Source organism: Drosophila innubila (genome assembly GCF_004354385.1).
Source record: "Drosophila innubila isolate TH190305 chromosome 2R unlocalized genomic scaffold, UK_Dinn_1.0 1_C_2R, whole genome shotgun sequence".
NCBI classification, from domain to species: Eukaryota; Metazoa; Arthropoda; class Insecta; order Diptera; family Drosophilidae; genus Drosophila; species Drosophila innubila.
The window spans coordinates 12,607,884-12,631,262 of record NW_022995374.1 but is presented as its reverse complement, the minus strand read 5'-3'; the positions used below and the strand labels follow the sequence as shown (position 1 = coordinate 12,631,262).

General features: G+C 37.7%; 4 protein-coding genes across 9 annotated transcripts; 2 read left to right on the top strand and 2 right to left on the bottom strand.

Moving 5' to 3' along the window:
* The first annotated feature begins 433 nt into the window (after positions 1–433).
* On the top strand, positions 434–8,360 carry LOC117785774 (UDP-glucuronosyltransferase 2C1). 3 transcript variants are annotated; one of them, XM_034624001.1, is made up of 5 exons: positions 434–451; positions 827–1,085; positions 1,140–1,805; positions 1,863–2,487; positions 8,224–8,360. In XM_034624001.1, exons 1-5 carry the CDS (start codon positions 449–451, stop codon positions 8,261–8,263), a joined length of 1,593 nt encoding a protein of 530 aa, XP_034479892.1. In that variant the 5' UTR covers positions 434–448; the 3' UTR covers positions 8,264–8,360. The 3 variants fall into 3 exon arrangements, with proteins under 3 accessions (XP_034479892.1, XP_034479890.1, XP_034479889.1); XM_034623999.1 differs by lacking the exons at positions 434–451; positions 827–1,085; positions 1,140–1,805; positions 1,863–2,487 and adding exons at positions 3,024–3,106; positions 6,548–6,806; positions 6,874–7,539 and having other exon boundaries at positions 7,599–8,285; XM_034623998.1 differs by lacking the exons at positions 434–451; positions 827–1,085; positions 1,140–1,805; positions 1,863–2,487 and adding exons at positions 5,737–5,882; positions 6,548–6,806; positions 6,874–7,539 and having other exon boundaries at positions 7,599–8,285.
* LOC117785775 (UDP-glucuronosyltransferase 2C1-like) lies at positions 2,989–5,039 on the top strand. The gene is made up of 4 exons (XM_034624002.1): positions 2,989–3,106; positions 3,286–3,544; positions 3,601–4,266; positions 4,326–5,039. Exons 1-4 carry the CDS (start codon positions 3,104–3,106, stop codon positions 4,988–4,990), a joined length of 1,593 nt encoding a protein of 530 aa, XP_034479893.1. The 5' UTR covers positions 2,989–3,103; the 3' UTR covers positions 4,991–5,039.
* LOC117785777 lies at positions 8,271–22,324 on the bottom strand. Its single transcript, XM_034624005.1, has 3 exons — positions 22,182–22,324; positions 8,682–9,920; positions 8,271–8,618 (listed from the first exon to the last, which is right to left on the bottom strand). Exons 1-3 carry the CDS (start codon positions 22,186–22,188, stop codon positions 8,551–8,553), a joined length of 1,314 nt encoding a protein of 437 aa, XP_034479896.1. The 5' UTR covers positions 22,189–22,324; the 3' UTR covers positions 8,271–8,550.
* On the bottom strand, positions 12,649–22,332 carry LOC117785772 (glycogenin-1). Of its 4 annotated transcripts, XM_034623993.1 has the most exons (7): positions 22,182–22,332; positions 17,467–17,777; positions 17,108–17,397; positions 16,450–16,630; positions 16,193–16,261; positions 14,256–14,900; positions 12,649–12,902 (listed from the first exon to the last, which is right to left on the bottom strand). In XM_034623993.1, exons 1-7 carry the CDS (start codon positions 22,186–22,188, stop codon positions 12,684–12,686), a joined length of 1,722 nt encoding a protein of 573 aa, XP_034479884.1. In that variant the 5' UTR covers positions 22,189–22,332; the 3' UTR covers positions 12,649–12,683. The 4 variants fall into 4 exon arrangements, with proteins under 4 accessions (XP_034479884.1, XP_034479886.1, XP_034479885.1 ...); XM_034623995.1 differs by lacking the exon at positions 14,256–14,900; XM_034623994.1 differs by lacking the exon at positions 16,193–16,261.
* Positions 22,333–23,379: the final 1,047 nt, after the last annotated feature.

Sequence of the window (23,379 nt, the reverse complement as noted above, 5' to 3'; positions counted from 1 at the left end):
AAATGCATGTAGATTGCAGTGTTTGAATAGTAATAATCTTGCATGTTATAGAAATGATTCATGATTACTAAGTTTGAATAAGTGGCTCGACTAGTATGTCACCCTGAAATACATTCCGGAGTAAAATAATAAGTATAGAACTTTATCGAGTGCATTATTTTGTGTTTGATAATTCTATTAAGAAGACTCTACCGGAATATTCCGGGAGAGATTCAAGTGCAATATTAATTATAAGAGCTTTATAACCCCTTTACCAATATAAAATTATATTTTGTGAAGCGCATAATTCAATGAGTGCTGCAAATAATATAAAATACACTAACTGAATTGCAGATAAGCTTACAAAAGTTTACATGCAATGTGCTCAGTTCTGGACATGTCTCAGTTGTCTCTGAATCGAGACCTGTAACAGTCGATTCGTAATAAGTGAAAACTTGCGATCTTTACAATGGTTCGAAAAATACTAGATTCAAAATGAAAATATATAAAGAGTGTTTAATACAAAGAATTAACAGAATTAAGACAATTTATAAAATATTTTAATTAGGACATAACTATCGAGCCATTTTCGCGATACTATCTTAAATAAAAATACAAATACAAAAATTGTACTGATTTGTTATTCATTTGACCCAGCATTGGACAAAAATTTTCTATATTATCCCCAATATTCATGAGTTAATGTAATTCTTAAGAGGTCGCAAAGATAAGAGAAAACACTTGAATCAAAACTGTTGATTACCAACGACATATAGATTGAATACGCAATAGACCGATAGATAATTAAAAAGTTATAACAATTTGTTCTCATTGACATGACCTCTAGCAACTGAAAAGTGCATGGAAAGTCTTGCTTCTTGGCCTTGTGACCATTCAGCATTTGGAGATCGCTTCTGGCTCACGTATTTTGGCCGCCTTCTTCTTTCCTGCCAAGAGTCACTTTATGATGACTAATGCCATTATCAGGGAGTTGGTGAAGCGGGGACATGAGGTGACCTTCATAACTCCCTTCTCTCTGGTCAAGGAAAACTTGGGTTCGAACTATACGGAAATTCTACTACCACAATACGACATTTGGTCGCCAAGTAAGTCGGCGATTCAGTTCCACATTTTATAATTAACTAAAAAGTCGCTTACAGTTCTTAGAATGACGCAGGCAAAGACTATTATGGATATGTCTGATATACCTACGTTGAAATACATAGAAGTGGCCAATGTCATGGGCTTGGAGACCACGGATTTCGCCTTCGAGCAACCGGAAGTTTTGAAACTCATCCATGCAAACGACAAGATCGGAAAATATGATCTTCTCTTGGCCGAGCAATTTTTCAATGAGGGTGCATTATTTTTGGGTCATCTTTATCAAATTCCAATTGTAACTATCACTACTTTTGGTTTTGCCAACTACCTGAGTCCATTGGTGGGCATTGTGTCTCCCTGGTCTTATGTTCCTCATGGTTGGAAACCGTACACAGATCGCATGTCTCTCATGGAACGCATTGACAATGTTTACAGCTGCCTCGGTGAGGAAATCTTGCGCACCTTCTGGTATTATCCTGCACAGGATGCGATCCTGAAGAAACACTTTGCCCACAAGTTCGACTCCCTGCCATCGATCAAACAGCTGGAAAGAAATATCTCCGCCCTTCTCCTGAACTCCTATATGCCACTGGAAACCCCAAGACCCGCTTCATTCAACATGATCCCCGTCGGGGGACTACATATTGAGAAACCGAAGTCCTTATCTAAGGAGTTGCAAAATTTCTTAGATGAAGCTAAACATGGAGCTATCTACTTCAGTCTGGGTAAGTTAAAGAAAGCCTCTTCAAGCATAGGTATAACATTAACTAATTTTCTGGCAGGTACCCAAGTGCGCAGCGCGGATTTTCCACCGGAAAAGATGAAGATTTTCTTCAATGTGTTCAAAAGTTTAAAACAACGCATCTTGTGGAAGTTCGAGGATGAAAAGTTGCCCAATCTTCCATCGAATGTTATGGTCCAAAAGTGGATGCCCCAGACTGATATATTGGCTCATCCGAATGTCAAGGTTTTCATATCCCATGGTGGTCTCTTTGGCACCCAGGAGGCAGTACATTTTGGAGTTCCTGTGCTCGGCATGCCCGTCTATGCGGATCAATATCTTAACATAAGAAAGGGAACGGCAGCTGGATTTGCTTTAGGCGTGGATTATCGCACAGTTACGGAGGAGGAACTGAGATATTCCCTGACTGAGCTCCTGGAGAATCCCAAGTACAGAGACAACATGAAACAAGCCTCTAAAATCTTCCGGAATCGACCCCTGGATGCCATGGATACGGCCATGTTCTGGATCGATTATGTTATCGAGCATCGTGGAGCTCCTCATATGGTATCAGCTGGGTTGGATCTGCCCTGGTATCAGTTCTATTTGCTGGACATCATTGCCATTGCTCTGGCTTTAATACTGTTGCCGATTTTTGGACTATGCTTAATTTGTCGCAAGGGAAAATCTGTAAAAAATGTCAAAGCAAAAGTCAAACTAAACTAGCTACTATTAAATAACAGAAACGTTGATAAAATGTTCAGATGGAGCACTATTTAAACAATATGTAATTCCACTGTTCACACCAATCTAAAACTTAGGAACTATCAATAAAACACTTAATTGGTAATAATCATAAAAATAAGTCTTGTAGATTGCATGCCGACTAGATGTTACCCTGTAATATGATTAACACTATATATGTAACTATTATTGATCTAAAAGGTAAAATATCTTAGCTGCTGATTTATGACAGACTTAATTATCTACGAAATATAAAGAAAACTATCTAATTTTAACATTTTTAAGAAGTCAATTTTGTTTTAATCGGCTATTACCTTTATAAAATATCTTTAACACAAATAATATAGTCAGCTTGCTTCATAAATATTAAATATAATTCGTAGTTTCCTCTATTTACAATTGTAAATACCCTATCAATTTCACAAGGTACATGTCGCTGATAAGTTCATATTAATTGAGGATGGTGCTCAGTGTCGGGTTTCTCTCAGTTCTCTCTGAATCGCGACGTTGAGCGGTCGATCGAGCTACGTTACTAAAACAGAAATTTTGACCTTCAAAATGGTGCGTAAAAAACTTGTAAATGTGATATGCGATAAATTGATTTTATTAAATTAGATTATGTGAACTGCCCTCACTTAGAACCAACAGCTGTTAGATGCTATATAAAACAGCTCAATATATCAGTAACTAAATACATACATAGACAGATAATAAGCTGAAATATATTTATTTTTCTAAAGCAACTGAAATGTGCGTGGAAAGTCTTGCTTCTTGGCCTTTTGGCCCTTCAGCATTTGGAGATCGCAACTGGTTCACGAATCTTGGCCGCCTTCATCTTTCCCGGTAAGAGTCACTTTATGATGACCAATGCCATTATCAGGGAGTTGGTGAAGCGGGGACATGAGGTGACTTTCATAACACCCTTCTCTCTGGCCAAGGAAAACTTGGGGTCGAACTATACGGAAATTCTTCTGAAGCAATACAACTTTTGGCCCACATGTAAGTCGGTAAATCATATTAAATCATCATTTTATAAGCTTACAAAACTTTTGCAGTTCTCAAAACGACAAAAGCCAAGTCAATTCTGGATATGACAGATGTACCAATATTTACATTCCTTAGAACGAGCTATGTTATGGGTCTGGAAAGCCAGGAATTCGCCTTTGAGCAACCAGAGCTGATAAATCTTATCAATGCCAAGGATAAGATAGGGAAATACGATCTCCTTTTGGCCGAGCAGTTTTATAACGAAGGCGCCCTTCTTTTGGGTCATCTTTATCAAATACCCACTGTAACAATCTCAACCTTTGGTTTTGCCAACTACTTGAGTCCATTAACAGGCATTGTGTCTCCCTGGTCTTATGTTCCTCATGGATGGAAGCCCTACACAGATCGTATGTCTCTCATGGAACGCATTGATAATGTCTACTTCTGCTTGATTGAGAAAATCTTGCGTAACTTCTGGTATTATCCTGGGCACGATTCGATTCTGAAAAAACACTTTGCCGATAAGTTCGATTCGTTGCCAACAATTAATGAGCTGGAACGCAATGTCTCCGCCATTCTTCTTAATTCTTACATGCCTCTGGAGACACCAAGACCCATTTCATTTAATATGATCCAAGTTGGAGGACTTCACATTCAGAAACCGAAGCCTTTGCCTCATGAGTTGCAACAGTTTTTGGATGGAGCCAAACATGGAGCTATCTATTTCAGTCTGGGTAAGTTTAAGTTCAACTGACCTTAAGTCCAATATAACTTCAGTGGATATTCCTGGCAGGTTCCCAAGTGCGCAGCGCGGACTTTCCACCGGAAAAGATGAAGATTTTCCTCGACGTATTCGGCAGCCTAAATCAGCGCATCTTGTGGAAGTTTGAGGATGAAAAGTTGCCGAATCTTCCTTCGAACGTTATGGTCCAAAAGTGGATGCCCCAGACTGATATATTGGCTCATCCGAATGTCAAGGTTTTCATATCCCATGGTGGTCTCTTTGGCACCCAGGAGGCAGTACATTTTGGGGTTCCATTGCTCGGCATGCCCGTCTATGGGGATCAGAATCTGAATATTAACAAGTGTAAGGCAGCTGGATTTGCATTAGGCGTGGATTATCGCACATTTACGGAAAAGGAATTAAGATATTCCCTGAGTGAGCTCCTGGAGAATCCCAAGTACAGAGACAACATGAAACAAGCCTCTAAAATCTTCCGGAATCGACCCCTGGATGCTATGGATACGGCCATGTTCTGGATCGATTATGTTATCGAGCATCGTGGAGCTCCTCATATGGTATCAGCTGGGTTGGATCTGCCCTGGTATCAGTTCTATTTGCTGGACATCATTGCCATTGCTCTGGCTTTAATAATGTTGCCGATTTTTGGACTGTGCTTGATCTGTCGCAAGGGAAAATCTGTGAAAAGTCCCGAGATAAAAGCCAAACGAAACTAGAAGAATTACTTCAAAAGAATAAACAAGTTGAATACTACATTCAACCAAATAGTAGATTTTTCTTTTGCGATGTTACTCCACCTTAAAGCGCCATCTATTGAATAGAGTACATCAGCGATCAGCTGGCTTGAAACTCTGCCGTGCGTGATTTAAATACATTGGAATTATTAAAGGCAACACTCGCAAAGTATATGTATATGACAATATATTTGTCGATTGCTTCTGTCCGTCAAGTATTGATCAATTGACAACACGTGTCTTGTCTATCTCTGCCTAAAATTTCCATTGAATCTTCTCCGCTTTTTCACCTTTCGTACAACTCAAAAATTGCAAGTCATCAATAAAACGCATAATTCGAAATAATCAAAACAAAAAAATGTTTAGATAACAGTGCTCGATTAGTAGCTACCCTGTTAAAAGTTGTTATTTGCTTAGCTATTACAGAGTCGCGAATATTCTAAATTGAATTGAATAAAATAAGCGACTAATAGCTACTGTGTTTTATATTATACTGAAGGCAAAACACAAAATATAATTTATATATTATAATAATATAATAATATAAATTTTCAATACGTGATAATTATTATTCTACTTTAAATAACTGTCTTAGAAGTTTAGTATTACATTACTTTAAGAAACTGTCTCATATTTTAGCTGCCGATATACCATAAATTTTAATATGTAATGCAGCATATCCTATCAATTCAATGGGTATATAAAAACGCGAACTGAATTTCACAAGAGAATTTCGCCAGAGGCACGTCGCTGATAAGCTCACATAAATTAATGAGGAGAGATCTCTATGTTGGGTTTCCCTCAGTTCTCTTTGAATCGCGACGTCGAACAGTCGATCGATCTGTGTTCGTGAAAAATTTAGACCTTCAAAATGGTAAGTAAAATACTTGAGAGTGTGACAAAATAAATAAATTTAATTAAAATAAATAGAGTACAAATTTGCTTAAAATTAACACTTGTTAGACAACATAGAAAATGTTTAAAAATAGTCGAGATTAAATATAGAAAAAGCATGAATGTTAATCAAGTCAAAAGTGTAAACCTGTTTTTGGCTGATTGGCCAAACGTTTAAAAACGATTCAAATGCGACAGCTGAGAATGACTGACTAGGAGACTTTTCTGATTATCAAAACCATCTTAAAATTGTAAATCTACATGCTATAATTAAAATTTTAAGACATAGTGATTAGCGGTTAGACAACTCTAATATTTATTGAGAGATCAATTTATTAATTGCACAAAAGTAAAATAATTTTTGAAATTTTCACAAGGTTTGCTTAGCTAACTAAATAACAAAAATTAATTCATTAAGTCTGCTATGACTTAACTTTAAAGCTGGTACTTGGCAACAGGTGAACCCTCACGTAAAATAATAATGATAAAAATACCTCGTAGGTGATAAAATGAACGTGTAATCGACACGCAGAGATAAGGTGGAATATAAAAGTTAAAAAAACAGCAGCTGTTCCATTTGATAAGATAACGCATAGACAGATGATAAACGAAATAATATTTACTTATCATTGACTTGACCTATAGCAACTGAAAAGTGCGTGGAAAGTCTTGCTTCTTGGCCTTTTGGCCCTTCAGCATTTGGAGATCGCTTCTGGTTCACGAATCTTGGCCGCCTTCTTCTTTCCTGGTAGGAGTCACTTTATGATGACCAATGCCATTATCAGGGAGTTGGTGAAGCGGGGACATGAGGTGACTTTCATTACACCCTTCTCTCTGGCCAAGGAAAACTTGGGGTCGAATTATACGGAAATTCTTATAAAGCAATACAATTTTTGGCCCACAGGTAAGTCGATAAATGAATTTCTGAATTTAAATATTTATTTAGTTATTTATTCACAATACATTTACAGTTATGGGCATGTCAGATGTTAAAACCATTCTGGATATGTCAGATTTGTCAACTTTGACATTCATTAAAATGGCCTATGTCATGGGTTTGGAGAGCACGGAGTTCGCCTTTGAACAGCCGGAAGTTTTGAAACTTATCAACGCCAAGGACAAGGTCGGAAAATATGATCTACTTCTGGTGGAGCAATTTTTTAATGAGGGTGCACTCTTTTTGGGTCATCTTTATCAAATACCCACTGTAACAATCTCGACCTTTGGGTTTGCCAACTACTTGAGTCCATTAACCGGCATTATGTCTCCCTGGTCTTATGTTCCCCATGGATGGAGACCCTACACAGATCGTATGTCTCTCATGGAACGCATTGACAGCGTCTTTAACTGCATCACTGATGACATCATGCGGGCTGTCTGGTATTATCCTGCCCAGGATGCGATCCTGAAGAAACACTTTGCCGATAAGTTCGACACAATACCAACTATCAAAGAGCTAGAGCGAAATATCTCCGCTTTTCTTCTGAATTCTTATATGCCTCTGGAAACCCCAAGACCCATCTCATTCAATATGATCCAAGTTGGAGGACTTCACATTGAAAAGCCGAAGCCTTTGCCTAATGAGTTGCAACAGTTCTTGGATGGAGCCAAACATGGAGCTATTTACTTCAGTCTGGGTAAGTTTAAGTTCAACTGACCTAAAGTCCAATATAACTTCAGTGGATTTTCCTGGCAGGTTCCCAAGTGCGCAGCGCGGATTTTCCACCGGAAAAGCTGAAGATTTTCCTCGACGTATTCGGCAGCCTAAAGCAGCGAATTTTGTGGAAGTTTGAGGATGAAAAGTTGCCCAATCTTCCCGCGAATGTTATGGTCCAAAAGTGGATGCCTCAGAGTGACATCTTGGCCCATCCGAATGTCAAAGTATTCATCTCTCATGGTGGTCTCTTTGGCACCCAGGAGGCAGTACATTATGGAGTTCCTGTGCTCGGCATGCCCGTCTATGGAGATCAACAGTTGAATATAAAGAAGGGCCAGGTTGCTGGATTTGCTCTAGGTGTTAATTATCGCACAGTTACGGAGGAGGAACTGAGATATTCCCTGACTGAGCTCCTGGAGAATCCCAAGTACAGAGACAACATGAAACAAGCCTCTAAAATCTTCCGGAATCGACCCCTGGATGCCATGGATACGGCCATGTTCTGGATCGATTATGTTATCGAGCATCGTGGAGCGCCTCATATGGTATCAGCTGGGTTGGATCTGCCCTGGTATCAGTTCTATTTGCTGGACATCATTGCCATTGCTCTGGCTTTAATACTATTGCCGATTTTTGGACTGTGCTTGATCTGTCGCAAGGGAAAATCTGTGAAAAGTCCCAAGACAAAATCCAAACGAAACTGAAGAAAACTCAACTCAAAACAGTTTATTGACAAACAAATTGTAGACTATTATTAAGTTAGTTTTGAATCATAGATGAATTATAGAATTTTAAACGTAATACAAATTGCTTTTGTTATGTTTAGATTTTACAAAAAGACTTCTCTCTACTCGAAAATAGCTGAACAGGGCGCTGAGATACTGAGATATATATTAGGGGTACCCATAATTTCCAAACTGATGCCTTATCGAAAGCTAGCTTGTGTGAGAGTGTGTGTTGGTTGTGTGTGTTGTTGTGTGACACGAGAGCTTTACTGGCTGATGACCATGGACTTCTTGATCTTCTTCTCCTTCTTTTCATGGGTGATGGTCACTTCCTCTGCAAAGTTGGACATAATTTAATAACTTATCGAAAACTGATTAGTTTAATATGTAGAATTACCTTCGAACTTGTGGGGCAACTGCTTGACAGTCTCAATGGTCTTGACTGTCTTCTCGCCGGGCTCAATGATTTCCTCCTCGTACTCCTCGATGATCTCCTCCTCGTCGGTGTCATCGGGATTCGATTTGGAGCTGGGCACAGGATCGTAGACAGTCTTGGTTGCCTTCTTCACAATGCCCTCGGCGGTGACAGTGGTGTAATGATACTCGGTGCCGCCCTCAATCTTGATGGTCTCCACGGTGGTGACATCACCGGGATTCTCCGATGGCACGATCTTCTTGGTGCCCGATTCGGACTTGAGTTTCTTGGTGCTGGTGACATTCTTGTGCTTCTCGGCATCCTTGAGGGTCTTCTTATACTGCCTGATCTCCTCCTCAGTGAGCTCCACCTCCTCCTCTTCGTAGACGGTCTTCGAGGTGGTAATTGTCTTGCCCGATTCCAACTCGGTTGAGTAGGTGTACTCAACGCCTCCAGGAACACGCTTGGAGGCCACGCTTGTGGTATCGTTCTGGAGGAAGTCAGCTGGTGGTGGTGGTGCCGATGACTTGGTCTTCTTCTTCTTCTTGCCAGCATCACTGGTGCTCTGGGTGACAGCCTTGATGCTCTGCTCCTGCAGAGAATTCTTGCGCACAGTGCGATTATTCTCGGTGATCTCAATGTTCTGGCTAACACGACGGGTCTCCTCGATGGTTGTATCCTCCCGATAATTGGACTGCTGATCGTTCACATTCTGCACGATGTTCTTCTGCACCTTTTGCACCACACGACGCGAGGATGACTCCGTGGAGTCTGTGGAATCCACTGAAGACTTGCGGGTCACATTCTTCTTGAGCTTATTCACCTTGGTGTTGGTATTCTCATTGATTTCCGTGGGCACCGAATCGTAGAAGGTCTTGGTGCGCATGCTGCGTGTACCATCCTCATTGACGGTGGTGTACACCTCCTCGTAACCGCCCTCGATGGCACGTGTCAACATGGTGGTTCTCTCATCAATGCGAATCTCCTTGCCCAAACGTTGCTTGATGATCTTCTTGTTGGCCTGCTCCTTGGCCAAATCATCGGCACTCACCGGCTTGGGATCCCAGAAGGTCTTCACCTGAGTCTTCACTGTACCATTCGGCTGCGGAGTGGTAATGATCATCTCATAACCACCCTCAATCAACTTGTACTGGGTGCTGGCACCTGTCGACTTGTCAAACTCAACTTTGCCATCCTCAATGTCAGCGGAAGTCAGCAGCTCTTCAAAAGGGTTGAGTGGTTCAGTGGTTCAGTGGTTGTTGGAATAGAGTGTGCAATATGTGAGTAATTTGTTTGTGTAGCGCAATTTTTGGACCACTCAAAGTGTCTGTCTGTCTGTCTGTCTGTCTGTCTGTCTGTCCGTCTGTGTGTCTGTGTGGCAATTAATTTATCTATGCATGTTGCAAGCACTTTAGAGCATAACTAACAGTTTCTCTCTGTTTCTTTCTTTAGCCTAGGCACACTTTTTAATAATTATCTTTTATTTTTTTATTTGTAAACTTTATTATTGCAAATTATATTCATTTGATATCATTATCATTTTATTTAAATTATTGTAAAGTATTTATAGTTGTTTTTTATTATTTCTTTTATAAGTTTGTTATTTAATTTTCAGACATTTCGTACATGTTTATTATTTCACTCAATGACCTAGGCTAATATTTTCATATATATTTTTACATTTGCTATGCAGTTTTTAAGCGTATTCATTGTGAATTTTCATTCATACCTTTTTTTTTCAATTAATTTGTATAATCATAGCTCATTAAATTGCAAATTAGTTTCATCTAAGGCGCAGTTTTTAATGTAAGTTTTTTAACATGTCAGCATATTTATTGGTTAAGTTTTTAGGTAAATTATATTATTCTATTTATTTCTTTTGCTATATTTATAAGCAATTTTCCTCAAATTTACCTAGGCTAAGATATTGCAAATTAGCTTCATCTAAGGCGCAGTTGGTATTACGAGTATTATTAATTTTATATCTAAGCACATAATTTTTTTTAGTTTTTAAGCAATATTTTACAGCATTTTTTTGTACTTTTCATTGTTTTTTGTTTTTTATTGTACTCTTGCACTTGTACTTTAGACATGGACAGGCTCTGGCTGAGTTTGCGATTCGTTGTTGGACTCCAGTTGCAGTTGCAGTCGCTTGCCCGTCTGCGTCGCAAATTGGGGCAGGCAGCTGTAGTGCAACAAAAGTTGCAGTAATTGTTATTTGAACTTACGCAACGTCTTCTGACGGATCGGCTTTGTGGGTGCAACATTGGACAGAATGTGCTGTGGTTGTTGTGGTTGCAACTGTGGTTGCTGTGGTTGCGTTGATTGCATCGCCGTCTGGACACGTTGTGGCTTCGTTGTTGTTGTCGTTCTTGTAGTCGTTGTTGTTGTCGTTGTTGTTGTTGTTGTTGTTGTCGTCGTGGTTGTTTGCTGTTGCTCTGGCTCAGCATCCGGTGCGTTAGTTGAAAGTTTGTTAGTTGCGGCAGCTGGTGGTGCAACTGTTGCAACTGTTGCAACTGCTGATGTTGCAGGCTCCGTTGCAGTTGACCGCTTTTTAGTGGTTGCACTTGAACTTAAACTTGGGCTGGGACTTGAGCTGAGGCTGTTTTTCTTTATAGGCGTTGCAGGTTGACTTTGTTCAAGCAGCTTGATTGCAGTTTGTGTTAGCAATGTGTTATCGTTATCGTTATCGATATCTGGAAAATGCGTTTATGGTAAACGGTTTAGCTGGCAAGCATTAAAAAATTGCTGATTGATTGAATGATTGACTGTGGCACCCCAAAAATGCAGCTAAAAATCCGTATGATGATTTCATTCAGTGATTGATTGATTGATTGATTGGAGAGAGAGAGAGAGAGAAGTAGGTGCAGAACGAAAGCGAACTTAGAAGTAAACAACTGAAAACAATAAATACAAGAAATTATTGTTTCTAACGAAATGCAAAACTTACAACTAAAATAAAAATGCACATTTAAAACAATTTTTTTGGGATTAATCAAAGAGTTTTTGTTGTTCTCTTTTTTTTTTGTGTTGTGTTCTTGAATAAATATTTTTGTAGACAATATTTCTGTGTAAATTACAACATAAAGTTTAAAGAAACAAAGTATATATATGTTTGTTTTTGCGCTGTGAAAAAAGTGTCTGAACAAAAAGTTTTACGTTCAACTCGTTTTGAGAGTGAAGAGACACACACGCACACACACATAGGCAAGCCCATACACACACACACACACACATCAGAGACTGAGGCACATAAATTCACACAGCATATTTTTTGAGTTAGTTTGGTTTTTTATTAAGATTTCTATAAAAATATATATTTATATATATTAATTAATGAAATTGGTTGTTCTGGGAGAAGGAGAAGGAGTAGGAGGAGGGAGAGGAAAATGGGTAGGAGAAGGGTGGGGTGTTGCGCATGAGTTGTAAAGTCCGTGCCACAAAACGCTGCACTGAGCACTGAAGAGGGGCAAATGTAGAAAAATTTCAATTAAAATACAATGAAGTGTAAAAGTTTTGTGGCTGAGTCAAGTGCTTAATAAGTGTATAACGTGTGCACACACACATACACACACACACACATGCGACGTCGACGACAGCAGCAACGAGTGTAAAAAAGTTTGATTTGAAAACTTGATTAAAATTTCAGAACGTTTTTTTCACAAACTCTGCTGTGTGTGTGCGACTGTGAGTGTGTGTGTGTGTATGATAATTAAATGTATTGCATATATATTCATGCCAGTTGACAGCACTTGCTACTAATTTGTTGCCCATGTTGCAATGATTAATGTAACTCAAGTGTGCGAATGTGCGAGGTGTATAAACAGGTGTAAGGTCGGGTTGTGTGTGTGTTTGGGTGTGTGTGTGTGTGTGGGTGTCTGTGAAGTGGGGATGTCAACAAAACGACGCTTAACGAACGATTTGTTTTATTTAATTGCTTCTTTTTTAAGTTGTGAGTTTGTTTTGTTCTGCTTGTTGTTGTATCTATGAACTACCAGTTTGATCTTGATCGGCACTTGGCTCTGGCTTCGCCTCCAGCGTCTGCGTGATCTTCTTCCAAATGTTATCGAACGAATCGGCGCCCGAATAATCAATCTGTCCCGATTCCCAGCACTGGCGACGCATCAGATTCTCGTAATGCTCCTGCTCTGGGGTACGTTGAACGCCAATTTGCAGCTGAGACAAGGCGCCGGCAAGACCAGCCTGAAAGTAGGCAACAAGTTGTATTAAAAACTCAATTCGATACGAATATCGCGAACAATAACGATAACATCAACATCAACATATATACAAGACATGCAAAATAATATTAACTAATTTATTTAGCTACCAACGGGGAGAAGGCAAAGTGTTAGTTGGTTTTGTTGGTACAACATGGCGTATGATTAATATGTAAGAAAAAGTGCATTGCCCGCTTTGCAAGCTGCCGTTGTCCTTGCGCTATCCTTGTGGCAGATTACTACGAGTATGTGCATGCAGATAAAGTGCCCCCATTTTGATGGGTATATGTGCGAGTGAGTGTGTGTGTGTGTGCTTATGGTTTGTTGATTGCAGGGACCGTAAAGGTTATAAGTTTTAAAATAAAGATTGTAAAATACAAATTATTTGCTGATTTTTTGCATTAAAATAAATTTTATCTTCACTTTTTATTTCATTAAAAACTTATAAAATAATAATAAAATTTCAATTTTTTTATTTTAGAGTCCCGAAATAACTCTTATATGCAATTTATATAAATAATTTAAAAAAAAAGTTATTTTTTAATTTTTAAAATAAAAATAAAAAATAAATTTGTTTCAATTTTAACTATGATTTTATGTGTGTCTTTAATTAAAATCAAAACTAAATTAAATTTGAAAATAACTTTTATTTTTGATTTTATCATAAATATTGATAAGAGTTAAATTGTGATTTATAGAGAAAAATTTTAATTTTTAATTATTATTTTATAAGAGTTTTATTTTTTTTTTATCGAAAAAGAGAGATAAAATGAATTGTAATAATTAAAATAACTTCTATTTGCAACTGCAACAAAGAAAATAAAAAAAGAAAGCTATGGTGCCACTTGCGACAAGTTGAAGAGACGACTTGTAACTAATAAATCAGCAAATGCAGTTATAGCCAGATTAGCAACGGCAGCAACGAGCCAGCAGTAACGATAACAATGACGATAACGATGATGAAGATGAAGAAGCCCAGGACATGGAAAAAGGACAATGACAATGACAATGAAAACAACGTGTGATGATGGCCAAGTAAATGTGCCAACTACAAGAGACAACCAATAGACAGTAGACAACCAGAAAGTAGGACGCAGGACACAGGACAAAGACGAGTCGACTTTAAAAGTGCATCAAGAGTTTCTAGGATACGATGTACATGACAGAGTGCAATCAAAACGATGTGAGATAACATGAAATCACCAACTGACAAAGGGAGCGGAAGTAAGAGGTGGTTTCTAATGGTTTCAAATGGTTTCAAGTGGTTTCAAGTGGTTGTGTGGTGCATGTGACTCATGTGCCGCATGTGTGTTTGCCCCAATCGCATTTCTTTTACCTCATCTGCATCGGCAACTTTTTCTTCATCCTCTTTTGCATCGACTTGACTGTGGTGTAACGTGCTTTGTATTGTACTGTTCTGGTGGTGGTGGTGGTGGTGGTGTTGTTGGTGTTGTTCTGGATGTTGTTCGTATTGTTCTTGGTGGGTGGTATTGGATGATTGCTCAGTTTCATGTACATTGATATTTACATCTATTGCTATGGAGACTTCATTGGCAGTGGGTGGTAATTGTGGCGATGGTTGAGGTGCTTGTGGTTGAGGTGCTTGTGGTTGAGGTGCTTGTGGTTGTGGTGGTGGTGATGTGGGTCTGGGACTGTCACTTCTGCTTGCATCGCTCTGGCTCGTCGCTTGCCACCTCTCCTCATATGAATTCTCAATCTGGGCAGCATTTGCATTTGTTGGAAATTCATTTTCATTTTCATTTTGATTCTCATATTCATTTTGCGATTCAGACGCATTCCATTGGCTCTCTGCTTGCTCATAGTAATCTGCCCAAGGATCACGATATTCTCGCACTTCTGGCACATATTGCTGTCGTTGCAGTTGTTGTTGTTCTTGCTCCAAATGATGTTGGTAATAGCTATCCATATCGTATTGATATTCAGTGTAGCTCGTTGGAGTGATTATGTTTAAGCAAAGACACTGGCATTGTGATTTTTTTTGGCATGGTAATTTGATTTTTTTTTTTTTTTTGGCGTGAATAGAATGCGCATTGTAAGAAGTGAAAATCATAAATAAGTTATAAAAAAAAAAACAAAACTTCAATAAAATTATAAATTAAAAAATGAAATAAAAAGTTAGCGAACAAAAGAAACATATACAAACATAGATAAAAAAAATACAACTGCTACAAAGAAATACTATATCCTCACTTTATCAACTATATTTACAAGTGCATGATCACCCTAAAATTCAAATTTCGTTCATATGAATAAAAGCTGAATGATGCACTAACTTTCAAAGAAGATAGCATTATCTGTTTACATACTATAGTTAATAATTATATATAGCCCTATAGCTACAGTGAACAGAAAATGATTGTAGGTCGTAGTTACTATTTAGATGATCACTCTAAAATTTGAATGCTGTCCAATTGACTTAATTAATTAGAAAGATTCCATTTTTTCATCGAGCACTAGTCAAACATATGTATTTATTTGTTACATGGAAATGCAACTTAACTGCTTTGGCATTTTAATTTGATTACTATTCTTCTAATTGTGTACAGCTACTTTCATTTGCAAATTGTTGAAAAAAAAGAAAAATAAAGAATAGAAGACGCCTTAATGAATTGGCGAACCCAATTTGCATGCCATTCGGATCATTTCAATATACTTATTGACGTCGGCTAACTAAACATTCCGTTGGCAATCGTCCAAATCGATGCAAAATCGAGAACACAAAAAAAGAACAACAACAGAGATAGAAACACGCACACACTCACAGATGCAAACACACGCACACATACAGATACACAAGGAATAAAACAACAACAACAATAAGATTCCACTGTAAAAAAAATGTCTGTCTAGTAAAAACAAGAAGATAAACGAGAAATGGAGGACAATTTGGGGCGTGACTGGCAATTGAGTGCAGCAAAAGTAAACTTTAAAATCGAACTAAAAACAGAATAGATTCAATGGAAAAAGAAAAGATAATAATAGTGAAAATTGATAGAGAAAGAGCAATAAACTACAACTAAATATAACGAGGTCATCAAAAGATTGCTTGCAACATTTTGTTTGTTATTTACATTTTGGCGAGTGAATAAATAAATAAATTAAAATAAAGATATTGCAACGATATGAATAATGTGCATAAAATTATGAATATATATATATATATATTTGAAATCTGTACAATAAACGACCTGTGACCGTATTTACAATATTTGATGCGTTCTACAATTTTGTGCTGGCTTTGGATCAGCTTACCTCTTGTTGAACGCTTGGAGGACTATCGCATTTATCACTGGAAACACTTTCCGGCATATTTTCAATTAGCTTTTGCGTTGCGGAGTTACGATATTACGAAATTACGTAGCATTTGCAGAGATTAAGTTTAAACGACAGATTTTGGTTAGGTTTTAGTTTTGGACGAGTTCAGAAACGAAACAAAACGACTCAAGACTTGAAAAACTTGAAACTGAAAGTATGTGTGAGTTTTGATTAGGCTTCTGTATAGCACTTACCATATTATCGCTAAGCGATTTATGCACACTATCACAGAAGATATTCCACCACTGTTGGATAAGATCCTGGGCATGGGCGTAATCGCTGGGCGTGGCTGCGATTTTCGATTCCGAATTGAACTGTATCAACCAGGGCTTCAGTTTGCCAGCAAAATGCAAAATCTTTATTTTATCTCTGAACCTAAAAGCAAATAAAAGAGTTTAAACTTAACACATTTTTATAGTACAAAATTCGAAAATTAAATTTAAGGATATTCCGATAAAATTAAAAAATAAGAAATAAAAACAAGCAAACTTAAATAAGACAAAAAAAATAAGAGTACAAGAATTACGTACAATCTAGTTTACAAAATTCTCAATTGATTCTAATATGTTTTTTGAAGCTTAACTAAAAAATAATAGAGTAGTAGAAAAAAGTGCAAAATTTTAAATTAATATTCTTGAGATTTTTAATAAGTTACTTTGGTTTCAGGTTCTTTTAATTTTCCAAATCTATTTGTGAAACCTTTATTCTTTTAGTTTTGGTTTTCAAATATTTATTTTTTATCTATTTAATATATTCCTATTCATACTTTCCGAATTTCGTGCCCAATTTTCATATTTTTACTATTCGTATTATCAGTTTTATATTGCTTTTAATGCGTTACTCAACACTTACTGTTTGAATGCGGGCAAATAGCAGTAGGAAGCGTATGCAGTCACATTATAGACAAAGGGCAAATGCTTTTTAATGTCTGCGGTCGCCCAATCGGCAAAATATTGATTCAAAAGTCCTTGATCTCCGCCATCGAAGCTGCCGTGCTGTACGGCGTAATCTGTGATCTTGTTGAAGGTCTCTACGTTGGGTCTAAATACAAACACGCCGGAGTTGAAGCAATCGGGCCAGCTGACATCTGGAGCTGCCGAGAGTTCATCGCGTTCAAAAAGCTCGTCGCAGTTTTTCAGTACCTATAAAAAAAAGAATTAAGCATACAAGATATGATTTAAAATATATGGAAAATATAGGAAATAACTTACCAAAGTATCTGCATCGAGGAAGACACACTTCTCGAACTGCACGAGACGCCAGCAGTGCAGCTTTGTGAAGGTGACGCCCAGTTCGGGGCGGGAGAGAAGCGCCAAGTTGGCGGCATCCTGTGAGTCGAGTACATTAACCTCTTGTACAACATTGTACACGTCCTTCAGTCTGTCCCGCATCGCCTCCGACACGGTGGGCGTCACCAGCACCGCCAACTGGTGGGCGGTACCAGCTCGCTTCAGCGAATGTGCCAGCACCAAGGCGCCCAGCGAGTACGTGTCATTTGTGGTCAAGGTAACCCAAGCAAACTCTGTGAAGAAAGTGTTTAAGAAAATTGACAGATCAGTAAAGGCAAGATTCAACATTTATCTGATAGGTTTTTGAAGTGAGATACACAGACACAAAGATATGTTACACAGATACAGTTACAAATGCAGCAGCTTGGCAATAGAGCAAGCTTTTCCATTCTTTCATTTCATTATTCATTTCGCTTTTCTTCTATTAGTTCGGCATTCAAAAAAATTCGCAGCAGAGGCAGTTTTATGGATTATAAATAAACAGGCAGTGGGAGAATCCATTATATATATAGATACACGATCTAGTGAGATCTTCAGCGAATGCGATGAGTGTGTGTGTGCGGCATCTGCGTCAACGGTTTGTGGGCGGGGCACGCGGCGGTCGCATGCAACAGTTTTTGGCAATGTTTCGTATAATTTTCAGGCCCCATTTGGGCTATTTTCTTGAATTTGCAAAAAAAAAAGCGCAGCGAAAAATAAAGAAAATCAGCACAAAAATAGAGCAAACATTACTGAAGCGCATCTGCTTATAAAGAAAATTCTATATTGCGTTGTTGGCATTCAAATGGATTCAAAATTATATACTATATACAACATAAAGTATATAAATCCGTAATCAAAATGAATTATTATTCGCAGCATGGCAGAAAAAAAGCATTAACATTGGCGCTATGCAATCATGAGCTATGTCAGAAGTCATTTATCTTATTTTTTTTTCGTAAATTTTCTTATGGGTTAGCTTAAGACTATTTACAGATGGAAAATATTTCTATATAAACAATATCTGTCTTGAAAACTTACTTGAACTTTTCAAAATTTCAAAAAGAAATTAAATATTATAAATAAAAGTTGAACAAGTTGAAGCTAATTTTAGCAGGCATTATTTACAATTTAAATTTTCTTAATTTTAATCTATATTTGCATTAAAAATATTTTTAAATTAAACATGCATAGTTAAAAAAAAGGAATTAAAATAAAATAAAATTCATCATTATAGTTGTTATAGAAAATTATAAATTTATTTTCCAATTTATTATAGACAAATTTGTGGAAAATTAATGCTACAATCAGATAAATTCTTTGTACATGTTGTTTGAACTAACTTTAGTTTGTGTTAAAAATATCAATGATTAGTTCGATTTGTTGTTGGGTTTTTGTTTTGTTGAGTAGCTAAATAGTCGTTGGGGTTTATTTAGCATTAGAAAGCGCGTTATAGAATATATACAACAAAAAGAAAACAGAAGATGAATTTCAACAACAACTACCTTCTGTGTGTTCAAATTGAAACGGAGGCGCAGCAAAATAACGGAAACAGCAGCTGAATGCATTGGTGACAGCTTCAGCCACCAAACGGCAGGTGGCGCTCTTATGTTGTCTCACACACACACATGATATACAATGTATATATGCATGTACAAAATGTATCTGACGTATTTAATGGGTGTGTGGGTGCAAAAAATGCGACTTCTTTTTATTATTATTTTTTTTTTTCAGTCTTGTCTTTTATTTTAAAGATACTGTGTGTGCAATGAGCTGTTGTGCCTAAAATAAAAATGAAATCATTTACTTGGACGAAACTAGAATGGTTTTTAATAACTTCGTGACTTACCGGATGCGAGCACAAATTAACAACAATAACAAAATAATAAATTCATGTCACAACAAAAAAAAAAAATTCAAAGAATTATTCTAGAAAAACCGTTTTTCAAGGCAAATGTCATAAATTTTGGATTTAAATTAAATAAACAACACATTTTCGTCATTTGATTTTTAAAAACAACTGTTGAGTTCGTCAAATTGTCACGAAACATCACAAAATAAAAGAATCAAAGTCTTAAAATACACAATATTGCTTAACTTATGGCTTAAAAAGAAATTACAGACTAATCTGATTTAAAATTGTTTGCAGTGTAGAAATCGACTCTTAGCTCAAAGCCAAATATTGCTCGCTCTCTCTTAGCTTAAAGCTCGTTCAGCTGCAAGCGGCGCTCTCTTAATACGCGAAAGCTCAAAGAGTGGCGACTGCGCTTTTGAGCGCACTTCCCCCCTCATTTTCCCTTTATCAGCTGCGTATACGAGGAGCACAATAAAGCAAGCTGATAAAACGCGAGCACAAAGGGTCGACAACGGGGTCGTGCCCAAAACAGAAAGAGAAAAACCAGAAGCTGACACAAAAGCGGTAAATGCTCATTGAGGCGCAGCTTCATTGCGATGAACTGTGAATGAAACGAGCTTATGAATTGAAACGGCAAAGTGGAATGTTATAGGTAGAGGAGCAAGTAAGTTGACATCTGGATATTTTCAATGGTACCTAATGTAAATTCCGCGTATGATTAATAATTACAAAAACCAATAGTTCAGAAATAAAAAAGTATCTAGTAAATCCAGATAATAAAATGTCTGTGGTTAAAAAATTGGAAAATATTAGAAAAATCTAACTCATTAATTATCGAATAAAGTAGCCAAAATATTTGAATGAAAACCACACGATTTTTTTTATGCTACTACAACATTAACCACATTTTTATCCAATTTTAGTTTCCAAATTTTAATTTTCATATTACAGAATTCCTAGTGTTCCCAATAATTTTTTCTCCAATTTTGAATTTTTTAGGGAATCTTCTACAATCTCCTTTTAGATAATGGAAACGGAAACCCGTTTTATGCATCGCTGCCAATGTCAGAGTGGCATGGCAACTGAATGCCACATTTGTTGCAGCCGGCGTGGCAAAAGTGGCTAAAAGCAAATGGACGACAACGGATGGCAACCGGCGAAATTCAGCGAATGCAATGCCAACACCCAAAACGAGTTATACGACGTCAATCTTGGGATCTAGCTCTCCCTCTTTTACTCTCCCTCTCCCTCTCTGTCGCTCTCTAGTGTATCTTGTATATGTATGCTTTTTGTATTTGCCACTAAAAATAGCCAGGAAATGTGAAATGAAATTGTAGCGCGACAAGAAGTGCCTGCTGCATGCAGGCGGCATACAGATACAGATACACATACAGATACAAAGATACGCAGATACATTTTTAGAAATTCAATCAGAGAACGCAGCAAGGGAGCAACAACAGCAAACAGCAGTTTTCCCTGGAGCAGCATCTCAAGCATATAATATTTTTTTCCTTATGATTTATGCGGGCAACTCAACACACACACACAGATACAAAGCATATGTATGCGTGTGTCTGTCTGTTTGGCATTTTCCTGAATTAATTTTAAACTGTGGGCGTTACCAGCAGACTCTTTGCCAAAAACAACAAGACAATGTGTGGAAAAGATTTTCGTGATATTTCTTGAGAATTGAAAATTAAAATTGTGAAATTGTTAGCGCCTGTCGCCGGCCATAAACTGCGTGTGTCTATCTCTCAGATACATATATACAAAGTATATATATAACTAAATATGCTCTATAAATAGCCCATTTCTACATCTATAACAGTATTTTATATACCCAATTTGAGAGATTATTCCTCGTCGATTCATGCCTGTCAAAAGATGATTAGACGCGTGTGAAAATTAGCAAAAATAAAAATGTCAATTATATGCGGAAAATGTAATCTTGTTGATAAGCGAATGTTGCCTGGCGTCAGGTATGAATGTACTAGTTAGTTTGCTCTATTAGTGGGTCACGACTTGCTCTAATCAATGCTAGGACAACAACAACAGGACTGGCACTGACCTTCATCACTCGCTCTTTAATCTCTACTCTTTCTACAGTCCAATAAATGTATAACTGTCAACCTCTAATCGTTCGCGCTCTTGCAATTGCTCTCCCAACCACTCTCTCTCCCTCTCCCACTCTCTTTAGTGTAAGCTTGGCTCTCTGCTGGCGTCAAAGCTCACATAACATGCACGTTATCAGTTTGTCAACATTTCGTTTCTGGCAAATTCGCGCATCCTCTTTATAAACAAACAACTGACGTTTTTAAAGAAATCTTAATGCTCTGCAATGCACACACACAGACACAAGCACACACATGCACTCAGAGAGACATAAATACATTATGTATGTGTGTGTGTGTATGTAGACTAAATACACGCACAGGCGGCGACTAGGCAAATGCTATTGAAGGTCAGTAAAGGTCGTCCCCGCAATTTACTAGCCCCAAACACATGTATTGAATGAACAGCGGACCAAATAACAAAATATGAAACTTGATTTGCAAATCTGCTGAATGAGTTATGAAATATGAGAATGCAATTTGCTTGCAGCTTTTTTTTCTTCTAAATTTTCTAATATTTTTATTAATTGCGATAAAGTTGCAGTCGCCATGCATAATACACACACTCACAGACACACACATACACACACAGACAGACTTTCATTTATTTATCTTTTTTATCATTTCATTTCTTTTTTGTGGTCACTTCTTTTATGCACGCTTCTTTGTTGATTCTTGAAGTAAAAACTTACTGCTCATTTTGTTTTTTTTCTGTTTTGTTTGGTTTGGTTAGTTATTTATTAAATACACTGCGAAAAACACGCGTAGCGAGTCCTTGGCCGGGGGTGGACTTGGTCTGTGGTGGTGGGTGGGGCGTGCCCGTTGAGCTTTCACACAGTGACGAGAGCGTGTCAGAGTTTGCCTTGCGGAGGATTTTGCGTTTGGCTGTTCTGCCTACCACGAGCGACGACGAGAAACTGAGAATGCCAGCGACGAAGCGAGCTAATGAAAAGTGCGAACCGACTGACGTCTCTGCCGTGGGCAAAATATATGTGGGGGCAGCTGCTTTGCGTCGCCGTCGGCAGCGCAGTCGTTTAATTGTCGCCGATGTCTGGCGGCAACCACAAAACGGTTACGGGAGCTGAAAACATTGGCAAGTCGATGAGGAAGGCGCCAAAACAGAAACAGAATTTAGCATTATGCTTGTTTCAATTTCGTTTCTGTTGTTTCCTTATTCTTTTTCTTTAATCACGTTCGCCGGTATTGACTCTGCACCGGCGCTTGAGTAAGAGAGAGAGAGAGAGAGAGCGTGCGCCAAAGGTGCGAACGTATGCGAAAAGTAAAAAAGCATGTATCGGTAGCAGCTGCTGCTGCTCTCTCCCAATCGCTCTCTCTCTCTCCCTCTGTCTCTCTCTTTGTCTGTTAAAACTGGCGTCTTTTAAAGAGCGAGCTTTCTGGGTGGAGTATTAAAAGCTGCAGACTTGCACTTGTTGCATTTGAATTGCACCTGAAGAACGTGTAAGCAAAAGGAAATTTTGAAATTTGATAAGCAAAACAATGTCATATAACAATAATGCAATTTTAGACTCTATTATAAGCAGGCCAAAGTACAAGTTCATTCATGTCTACCTAACTGCCATTTAAAAACTACCTGAAGATTTCCAAAAGTAGCAGAAAATATTACAGTTTAGGTAAATAAAAACTTCACATGTTTATGCATGTCAGTTATCAGCAAAGAATTTGTAGGCTGATAAAAATGCATTAAATATTGACAAAAGATTTGTATTTACTTTCTGATATCGCAGTAACATCTGTTTAAATAATTCATTTAAAATGGTTACTTACTATTTAGAGGAAAAAATTACGTTTTCTGGCTGGAAAGCAGCCCAATTTGTTTTTTTTGTGCACTTTTATAGTTTAAAAAAAATGTTATAAGCAAAACATAGCTGA